This window comes from Puntigrus tetrazona, chromosome 2 (assembly GCF_018831695.1).
Source record: "Puntigrus tetrazona isolate hp1 chromosome 2, ASM1883169v1, whole genome shotgun sequence".
NCBI lineage: Eukaryota > Metazoa > Chordata > Actinopteri > Cypriniformes > Cyprinidae > Puntigrus > Puntigrus tetrazona.
In genome coordinates, this window is record NC_056700.1 from 15,073,569 (window position 1) to 15,084,495 (window position 10,927).

Below are 10,927 nucleotides of genomic sequence, written 5' to 3' on the forward strand. Positions count from 1 at the left end.
ATAACTAACTTTATAACTTGGCTTATTAGAAAACCTTCCAATCCAAATAATAAAAGTCCCTTTGCAAAACAGTATGTGAATATATATTACCTTTCACAAGAAAATACACAAATTAGTACAAGAGGAAAAAAGTGCATTTATTATTGAGGATCTGCAACAGAATGATCCAAACAAGACTTGAGCAGCTTATATAGCCCTCAGAGCCCCAACAACTAAGTGAGGCAAACAAATATAAACAGGAGAACAGGAGAATTCATCTCCTTTGTTTTTAAAGTCTTTCATCCTTAACATCCACCTCTGAGCGACCCTGATACTTTCGTAATTTATAAAAGCTCAACCGGCTTAAATGAACAAATTATTTTCTAGTTAAAATAAAAAGAACAAAACAACACAGATTTTAATAACACACCTATATAAAGGCAATAAAATTGATGCGATAACCACACATGTAACACAACTCCTTTAAAAGAAAAAAAAAAACAACAACGGAAAAAAAAACAAAAAAAAAACATTTGTCCGATTGACTTAAAGTCGCATGACACAACGGACACGGTGATGGGGAGAGCTGTTGGCCCCATTCTGTTTTTTTGCCCTGTAAAGATAGGGAGCCAGATGCTGCATGCTGTTTAGCTCACAGCTACTGGACCTCCTCCCCTTTTTCCAGGAGGGGTGTTGCTGGGGGGGGTGTGTCCGGCACAGCCCCCTCTAAGAGGGGGTGGGACAGGTTAGTCTGAATCAGAGTCAATGCTATCTTCTGATGAGGAGCTGCTGGAACCGTCCGATTGGTCGTCGTCATCTTCGTCGTCGTCGTCATCTTCGTCATCTTCGTTCTAAGGCGACATTAGAAAAGGATGAATACCTGTGCTGATAACAAGACTGATTTTCTAGAATTTAAACTGAAGCAAAATGAACCTCGTCGTCTTCGTCGTCGTCGTCGCTGTCAGTGCTGCCAGATGACTCATCATCCTCATCCTCCGAGTCTGACGTATCGGTTTTCTCATCATCTTCATCCGAGTCGGATGTGTCCTGCTGGAAACCAAGAGTCACACATCTCTCAAACTCTCTTTAAAGGAGCATATCACTGTATTTGCACACACGCACCATCGGCAAAATCAATTAATGACATTTAAAGTGAAAGTGAAGTAACACCCTAAGCCACTTCATATAGAGTCCACAGCCTGTGTGGGTGAGCTGCCCAGAGAGAGCGGGCGTTACCTTGGCCCGGTACGCCATGGAACGCTTGCCCCCCCCGGGACCCACCGTCGCGGCCCTGGCACCTACCGCCTTCCCCTTGGTGACTCGGACTTTCGCCCCGGGACCTCGTGCTTTTGTAGTGCTTCGCCGTTTCTGTGAGGGCAGAGAGAGGGCGGGGTGGGGGTGCAAGGACAGAGTGGCATGGGGGAAAAAAACAAAAAAAAACACAAAAAAACAAAACACAAACACGTTCAAGCTTGAGCAATTATTAGTAGCCCCACAGTATAGCCCTAAGATCATCATCAATTCAAGTCATGTTAGTTTGAGCCAAGAGATGTGACTCTAAATACGGAGAAAGAAATAATGGAGCCGCACGTGATGGCATGGATAGATACAGCTTTTAAGAGCACAGTCAATTAACTAAATTAACCGGGGTGCCTCATCTTGCCGTGCAGTGCAGGGGGTATATAGATATAGAGAAGAGTAAAATCACAATCTCAGCTATATGGATGACTGTGTGAGAAGTAACGCTAATATACAAAGTTCTAAGCGAAAGTTATAGCCACAAAAATTAGCGATTACTTACCGTGGATGAGAACTCTTTATATACCGCACGCTCCTGAGGGGATAGTGACTAGGAAAAGAAGAAAAAAAAAGAGAGGGAAATATGTTACTTCACATCTCCAAACTGCTTACACAATTTGTTTGTGATAAATGAGGTCACTGAGACCTTAGGAAAATATTTTCGAAATGTGCCAGTTTCATAAAAGAGCGCTCTTTGTATTCTTTTTGATTGCGTATGGTGTTGCAAAAATAGTTTTAGAAAAATGTATAACATAATCAGTTGAATACATCTTTGACCTTCTATTAAAAATAAATAAAGTTTCAGGTTAAAAAGTATTTTTCGTGCATAATCTTTTTATTGACTTTTTAATACAAGCTGAGAAACTACCTTTGTTTTTCAAAAAAATAAGTGGCTTTTGTTTAAATAAAACATAATAAAAAAGAAAGCTCTCTGATTTCATTTAAAATATGTTCATTTGCATTCTGAAGATGCAAGGTCTTAGGGGTTTAGAATGACGTGAGGGTGAGTAATTAATGACAGAATTGTTTTTGGTGAACTGTGTATGTGATTGCATACATAAATTGTTTTTTAATGTATTTTCAAATAAACAGGACAATAAATAGCTACCATATAACAAACACACTATAATAACCAAAAAGCATATTTGATTTGTAGAATTGAAAGTCTGAGCAAACTTCCTACCTTCACCCAGGCTTCAAGCTCAGCTTTGTACTCTAGTTGTTGCTCCTCCACCTGTTTTTTATATTTGTCCTTCTGGCTCTGACTAAGCTTGTGCCATCGCTTTCCGATCTCCACCATGCGCTCCTTCAGACTGAAGTGATTCAGCTCGCCGTTAGTCAGCAGTTCCTGAGAGAACATTTGATACCCGCTCCTGAGGTTGGACAAGAGAAGAAAAAGTAGCATTGAAAGACAAGAAATAGGAGCGCAAGTTTCTCAGAAAGCCACAAGCTACAAAATTTACACTCACACTGGGGGCTTCTTAGGCTCGCCATCGAATTTTGGTTTTCTTTGTCCCTGTCCTGACAGAACTGTCCTCATTTCTAACAGCTCTCTCTGCAGGATGGAAAAACAAAGACATGAGCAAAGAGACTTTTCTATTCAACCTGAACACAAAAACAAGACATAAGACAAGTTGACATACTCAAGAAAACAAATAAGCAGGCTGATAAACCACAATCTACATGTGTTTACGCTGCAAAAACAACAGTTACAGCACATCAAGATTCATGAGAATATGCCAGAATAAGTGACAGGACACTGAAATGAAGACAATAAAACATCACTGCAACAATGGCAAGTAGCGCTCATCAAACGTTAAGTACGATTTCCACCAACTTCTGCTAAAAACAGCACAGACTCAGCATATACACACACAGACACAAAAGCATCCATTGCAGACCCCTCCGCCTCTACTCTGGGGAGGAGGAAAGTTAGGGGTGACCAACATTTTGACATTTCTTCAGCACAGGTGAGAAGACAGTGGTCAAAACGTCTGGTCACTGACCACGGTCCGGTACTGAACCTCGTATCGCTTCTGGTCCTCTGCAGCCTTCTTGATCCAAGGAATCTTCTCCTTCTTTTCCATGGCCTTCCAAGCAGCATCCATTGCATTCTGTGCCTTCTTCCGGTCATTCTGTGAAGATCAACGGTTTAAGGCTTCTTAAAGTTTCTAGATTATGTTGTCAAAAATCTTTCTTTAGCGTTCTCTGATTCTTTGCATTAAGTGAAAAATTATTCATGTTGCTCTTACTCTGTATTTAGCCAGATAGTCTCCTATCACACTCTGCTGCCACATTTCCTCTGGAGTCTTCGGTGTTTCAGGAAGCCGTGTTTTCTTCTTACCATCTCGCTTCTCTTTTGAAAGCCCATGTACCCATTGTTCCTGCTCTGGGTCACGACAACGTTCCTACGGCACAGGAAGAAAAAAAAAAATGCATCCGTGTTTCTGACTCAGACAACATACTACCAGAGCTTAGCAGTATGCGAGAACATAAACAAGGTCATCTTGCACATGCCCACCTTCACAGATGGGGATTTGGCCCTTAGGGGGCTGCCTACACCCGCTAAGTTCAGCTTGCTGCCTCCCAGCTTTTCCTCTCCCAACACACGCTCCCTCTCCTCGTCTGGGAGACTCTGCAGAGAAACGGAGATTGAGGGAAAGTGTCAAAATAAGCAAAGCTTCTCTTTAAAAGCAGAATCTGAATTTCCACATTAACCGTTTTAAAAAGCGCTTTGTACTTACCTCAAGAAACCTCTGAAGGTCGATCTCATACTGTTTCTTTTTCTGATGAGAGAGATCAACATTTTATTTTTTAGTTATAACTAAACCATGTTGTTGCTGTAACAACTGTGTTATTGAGAACTGCAATAATAAAAATCTTCCCCTATCTGAAGAGGGACGCAGTTTGGGTGGGCCACCCCATCATAATCGCTATTTTCTTGTCAAGAATTTTTTATTTAGCGGCAGAACTAAAGAATCACATTAAACCCGGAGACGTTACAGAAGCTCTAATATAGCTGTAAGTATTTACCTGTATTTAGTTTAGAATTTAGTGTTGGATAACTTTATTTCATTTATGTGGATTTCTGCTGAGGGGCACAGCTAGCCTAAATATAACATTTATTATAATGGGTTTATGTGAAGATTACTTTTTGGAAGTTATTTTTGAAGTCTAAAAAATTTTAAAGTTGATAGTTCTTATTTATAATGGCTATAGTCAGTGGTTAATTATTATAGGAAATTTCCTTATAGAGAAATTATTATTACTTGGCATCAGTGACACTGGCCCTCTTAAAAAAGTTGCCATTAAACAAATATTATAAATATGTCATTTGTATATAAATGTGAAGATTGAATGTGAAATTACTGCAATATAAAAGTACATTTAAAATGTTCTATGTAAGGTGAATGTAATGTAAGCATTTATATATTTAAAAAAAAGTCATGTTTTTTCTTTAAATAATCTAAATTATATGAATATAAACATATTGATATAGACATGGACATGTATTTACATGTATATCTATACATATTTATTAAACTGGCCATTGACCAGTTTCCAAAGTATTTAGCATAACTTTTTTTTCTTAAATAAACCAAGAGTGGACTGCTCTGTCAGACCTGTTCACATCGTTTCTGGAACAAATCCTTCTCTTTCTGGGTCATCATCTTCCATTGCTTACTGCACAACACCATTCGCTCCGTACTTGGCACGTCCTTCATGTTTACCATTAGTTCAGCACAGTACAGAGAATAGCCATTTCTGCAGAACACAGCAATAAACACATACATGAAATGAATGCAATGCACAGTATATAATGAATAGAACGTATCATAAACACTGTAAATACATAGAAGAACCATTACCGATATTTAAAACGGTGACCACCATTCTATTTATATTCTAACAGCAGTATATCTTGGTATAATGAGCAAGACTCTGGTAAGATAAGACTGTGTAAGCCATGCAAAACAACTACATTAAGAGATTCCTGAGAAAACCAAATGCTTCTTAGTGGTTTGAAACATACGGTGGTGGTTTGGTTGGCCGGCCATCAAACTTGTCCTTCAGCTGCCTTTCAGCTTTGGTCAGGACAGATTTGACGTGCTCCTCAGAGTTTGCGTCTGGATGAGCTTCAAGATACGCTCTCATGCTGTCCTGTATGAAAAGAAAAATCCTTTATCCCTCTAATCAACCAAGATTATTGGCTACTTTTTTTGGCTACTGTGAAAACACACAGACATACCTCATAGTGTTTCTGCAGCTCTAGAGCTTTGCTGATCCATTTTAGCCTCTTTTTGTCTGATAATTGGGACCACTGTTTACGTAACGCTTCCTTTAGCTCTTTCTGGCTTACCTACAGTCATCAAACGTGGAAAAGTGAGTGTAGGTCTTTCCATAAATAGTTACATTTGATGAGATGCTCTCGAAATAAGAAAAAACACTTGGTTATACTAAAACTACCTCTGGGTGAACTTTCAAGTAGGTCTTCTTCTCATGGTTATACCATAGCTGCTGAGGGGTCTTGGGCTTCTCTGGGAGGTCTGACTTCTTTCTCTCCTCTATTAAATCTGGGTGGTCTTCCCTTAAAAAAACAGAATCTTCTCACTGAATCACCGGTCAAAAACTGACATTTATGTGTTAGGTATTTTTGCGCAGAGGAACATGGACACTAACTTGAATCTTGCCATGTTCTTTTCAAAAGCCTCTTTCTCTCTCTGGAACTCTTGAATGTACTTTAGCTGACAAAAGTAATTGTGTAATTTACAGATGTAGTAGTAAAACAGATGACTTTCAAAAGTGATATTTGCAAACACTTAAGGAAAACATGACTCAAAACTACGGAAAGAATTAAATTCTAGAACTTCATATAGTATTTTTCTGTTTGAGTTTTAACCATTTGTCATTTAAGTAATTTGTCTAATGTGATTTTTCTTTATTTCAATAATTGAAAATGTATTTAATGGTTTTAGTTGACCGAACTCCAACAATAACAGTGGGCTGCATTCATATTAAAAACAAGCAAACAAAATACAATCTTAAAGTATCAAGTACAACACTTCACACGCCGAAGGAAAAGTAAAACTTTCCCCAAAAGTGTTTCAGGGCAACAACCCAAAAAAACTAACCTTTTTCTTTTCAGGAAGCTCTTTATATTTTTTGGACAAAATCTTGGTAAGATCCAAGTTGCTCATCTCTGGGTGGATTTTTGCATACTTGGCTCGCTTCTCCATAAAGAAACGAAAATAGGGAGTGAGGGGTTTCTTTGGGAAGTCTGGATGCGTCTAAAACAGAGGTAAACACAAACACTTAAAACTTATCTGACATAACACATCAGCCTATAACATAAATTCAGAAAAAAAGAGAATGCTAAATATTGTACTCTTTGTATATTTTAGCAAGCTCACCTTTAATTTTTTCCCCTTGTAAGGGTTCTTCACATATTCAATGGCATCAACAATGAGCTCTGTCATCGTCCTGTATTTACGCACCTAGGGTGGGAAAATCATTTCACGACTCCAATGAAAGAAGGCAAATAATAATTTTAACGCTCTGTTTATTATTAAGCTGGCAAAGCTTAACATAAAATAATCTTTACATGGACAATCTAAAGAAAGTGTCTTTAACATAAACACTTATTACAGTTATTTGGAAAACAGGCACATTATTACTTTAGCTCGCTGGAATTTGGCTCACCTCGGTGGAAACTTTCTGCCATTTCTGCTTACACATGTCTCCAGTGAAACCCCCAAACCCCACCTTCTCCCAGTCAAAATGAGACTCTGTGGTTTTATACTTCATTGCGTCTCCATCAGGTAGCATACTGCGTATCCTCTCCAGCAGGGTCAGACAGTCCTCTTTGCTCCATGTATCTGCAACTAACGAAAACAGTGCACATCAATCCATTATGCATGCAGAATGGTTAAAGGCTGGATATAACTGCAATCTGTCTGTGTGAATACGGTTATTATGGACAGCGTGCAGGTCTACCTGACTCAATTTTGATTCGTCCTGCCTGGGTGCCAGACACACTGGTGCTGCCATTCATGATGACAGAATTCACCAAGCTCCACCTTGACACTTCTCTAGAGAAAACAAGACAATTCAGGAGTTATACATATATATGTATGTGTGTGCAACTATGATTATTTTTGTAAACAAGTAATCTGCTGATTACACAGATTCTTTTCTGGAAAACAAACAAGCCTAACTTTATTATGACTAATTATAAGGCAGTACTAATTGGCTCAAATAAAATATCAAAAACCAAGTAATTACATGGTTTTATTCATTGTTAAAAAAAAATACATAATGTAATATACTATACATAATGTACATTAAATGTACATTCATGTACTACTAGTCACTATGCTGTAATACATGCTCGCTGGAAAATAGATAATCTTTATAATAAAAAAAAAAAAAAAAAAACTTTAAAAATGTACAGTTTGTTACCAGTAAACAATAGAATCGTTTCATGTCATATTGAGTGGATATTAGCAAAGGAATAAGCATTATAATGTAATAAAATCACCACTGACTAAATATACAGATACTAGTATTTGAAATTATTTATAGAAATACTAGTATCTAAAAAAAATCTGAAACTGAAAAAGATATTAGTTATCACTGGGAAAAAACACAATGAACAAACCGATGCTAGTTAGTTTTAATGAATAAATGTATTGCTACAACTACTGTCATAACACAGGGGAATTTAGTGACATGAAATCTCCTTAATAGACGTGTGATTCGATTTTGTGAATGGTCTTGTAATTGTGATAAGATTAATGAATGTTCTGGATGTCATCGCTGCCACCCGGAGGAACACGTGCTCATGCTCCGCCTCTGGACCACCTCGACGCGGACGCGTCATGACGCCGCGGCCATACAGTGCGCCAGCGGCGGCGGAGAACGCCGAGAAACCATGGCAATGATGCCCTAACGGCACGTTTCCAACGTCTATCCACCAACAAACCGCGCATTTCGTCTGGGTTCACCTTTAGCGATGGGCTAAGCAAAGCGTCGAGGAAAGGACCGACATCTATCCCGGGCTTCTTGCCCGATTCATGCGACGATTTGAGGATGCGAGAGAAACGTACGTACACGGTGTCGGGGGTCATCTTGGCAAGGAACGGCAGAAAAGACTTTCCTTTGGGATTATGTAACCGCGAGCGGCAAGATGTGAGGACCGAGCGCGACCCTGGCCAGCGTGCATCGGTGCCCCGGAAGCCTCGGTTTTTTCCCCGTTCTCCACGAGCGCTCTCTATTTACATGCAGCCTGTACGGCACGTTCATAGGCGAGTAACGTAGCTTACTTCATTATATGCGTAAAGATATTACACACTTTTTTATTATGACACTATAACACACATTCATTTTAAAGAATTAACTGTTTTTGTAGCTATAGAACTGTATTGGTTTTATACCTGAAAGTATCTACTGTGTTTTGTGTATATTTCAAATGTAATAAATGCGAAAAAATGTTAAGCTCGGGATCCGGTGTAACGCTAAACAAAGACTGTGTACTTTTATGCCAGTGTGACAATATGTACTGTTTTGTATGTTACGGTGCGTCCGGTCATTTAGCTCCCAGCATCACCGGGAAGTGTCACTGAAGTGTCACCCGCGTCCTCCTCGAGCTGCGGCGTCGCTGCGCGCCCGCACGAGGCGCCGGTTTCCCGGTTACAGAGTCATCCCCGCCCGCGCGCAAGGTCAACGGAGCCAAGAAACATTAAAAACACACAAACTGTATTTTTTTTCAGCTACATTCGAGACTCTCTTATTAAAATAAACCATTTTGGGCCGTGTTACGTTCAAGAGGTATTGGACCGATCGTTTCTGACATAAAGTATGGCATGGAGTAAACCGTCCAAAAATGCATTGTGCTTTATTAAAATTAATGTCAGTAACGAGTCTCCGTATATTTACTTTAATAATTAGCGCAAAGACCACTGTAACCGATTGCATAAATTAGTGTTAAATACGTTTCTTGTAGCGCACCGGCCGTTAGTCTGTTTCCAACCCCGGTAATGGCGTCTTTATTCCGGCAGGAGTCACCACGCAGCTTCCGCTGGCACGAATGCCTCAGCTAGCGAGCAAGCTACTGGAGAAAGTACGAGGAATATCGCGTACGCCGATTACATTTGTGAAGTCGTTACTTGATATATAACTATCAAATACCTCCTTTACGGCAATTCATGCGTAGATGCATGCACATTTTGATTTTTTGCAGGGATTGTGACAATATCGAAAAACGCATATTTTCGCAATAAAATCAATTCTCTTGTGAACATAAATGCTTAAATGTTTAACCCCGGTCACACATTCAGCCTTTGTATAATAATGCTATGTTTTGGTGAATCATAATCCCAAACAGAGCTGTGAGCGGCCGCTTGTACCGTCCCTCGCCCCAGAGCCCTCACTGCAGAGCCGCCATGAATGTTACAAAGACTCGGGGACGAGCAGATTGAAAAACGCTCTAAACGGGCTCAAAAATCATCAAATCACTTACCTTTTTCAATAATCCGTCACGGATGTGCTTATTAACTAGCGACGTGTTCGTGTTAAATGCTTTTATTGTATTTAAGTATCTGTTTTTTAGCCGTAAACCCCGGGGAGTCAGGTCGAAACGAATCCGACAAAAGGAGCGTCTGGTTCGGTATGAAACTCCGCCCAGCGCCGCAGGGGGAGGAACTCCGAGGGAAAACATGCGAGAAAAAAAGGCGGAGGCTAAAACTTAAAAATAAAATTTATTTGAACATTACGATATATTTCTGAATGTCATTTCTGAAATGTTTTTTTAAAATATTGCAACATTTTAAAGCGCTACTTTCTCAAGCCTTAAACTCGCCTAAAGCGAAGTAGCAAATGCCGTGCACGCGTCTAACAAAAATAAACTACGTTAATATTGCTTGAAAATTGCTAGAGCGTTCGCTTTTAAGGCTTAGCATTTATAAGGACTGAAATGTCTACTGGTTCCCATGCGAAAGAGCAGGACTCTTTGCCAACCCTGCAAGGACTTCCAAGAGCTAAACCGATTAGTTTGGGTGCCCACGTTCATTCTTCTGCCGCCGAGACTCAACCGGCCTCCGCGCTCCAAAAACCTCGCCTGTGCAGCCCAAAAACACTCGGCTCTAATCAGTGTGCTGAGTTTTATCTCCATTTGACGTTAAACTGACGTGTTGGCAGAAACGATGTAGACTGACGGCTGCTTGTGCTTGGAGTTCCCACGGCTTGAAGTGAGCGTGAAGATCACAGTCAGAGAGGCACCGTTTCCTCTCAGCCTGAGCAAAAGTGCCATTGACTGTATCTCGCCCTCATGCTCTCTGATTGTACACAATCGTCACGAGATTTCTTTATGTGAAACTGACCAATGGCACGAGGAAAGGAGGAGACAGCTGTGACTGACTCAACCCCCTCAGATTGACCAGGCCTGGGAGAGATGCTTCATACGGATCAGCGGAGCGACTGAGAAAACAAGTGCACCGACGAGCGTTTATTTAGGCAGAGGTTCGCGATAAATATGGAGATGGTGGATGTTTCATGAATAGTGAGCATTAGTGATGTGTGCGCGCGATCGTTTCTCTCAAGACTGTAGTCAAGGAAAACCTGAAAAAAGCGAGTACAATTGCAATCGAGTTAC

At 40.1% G+C, this 10,927-nt stretch overlaps 1 protein-coding gene across 5 annotated transcripts; it reads right to left on the reverse strand.

Moving 5' to 3' along the window:
- Nucleotides 1–116: 116 nt before the first annotated feature.
- Nucleotides 117–10,586, reverse strand: ubtfl (upstream binding transcription factor, like). Of its 5 annotated transcripts, none has more exons than XM_043256524.1 (20): nucleotides 9,797–10,586; nucleotides 7,273–7,367; nucleotides 6,979–7,160; nucleotides 6,690–6,773; nucleotides 6,411–6,566; nucleotides 5,959–6,023; nucleotides 5,746–5,866; nucleotides 5,528–5,638; nucleotides 5,312–5,439; nucleotides 4,902–5,043; nucleotides 4,023–4,064; nucleotides 3,800–3,913; nucleotides 3,531–3,686; nucleotides 3,285–3,413; nucleotides 2,748–2,833; nucleotides 2,462–2,651; nucleotides 1,781–1,828; nucleotides 1,282–1,347; nucleotides 913–1,026; nucleotides 117–830 (listed from the first exon to the last, which is right to left on the reverse strand). In XM_043256524.1, exons 2-20 carry the CDS (start codon nucleotides 7,328–7,330, stop codon nucleotides 726–728), a joined length of 2,097 nt encoding a protein of 698 aa, XP_043112459.1. In that variant the 5' UTR covers nucleotides 7,331–7,367; nucleotides 9,797–10,586; the 3' UTR covers nucleotides 117–725. The 5 variants fall into 5 exon arrangements, with proteins under 5 accessions (XP_043112459.1, XP_043112452.1, XP_043112436.1 ...); XM_043256517.1 differs by having other exon boundaries at nucleotides 913–1,029; XM_043256501.1 differs by having other exon boundaries at nucleotides 1,216–1,347; nucleotides 9,797–10,585.
- Between the last annotated feature and the right edge of the window lie 341 nt (nucleotides 10,587–10,927).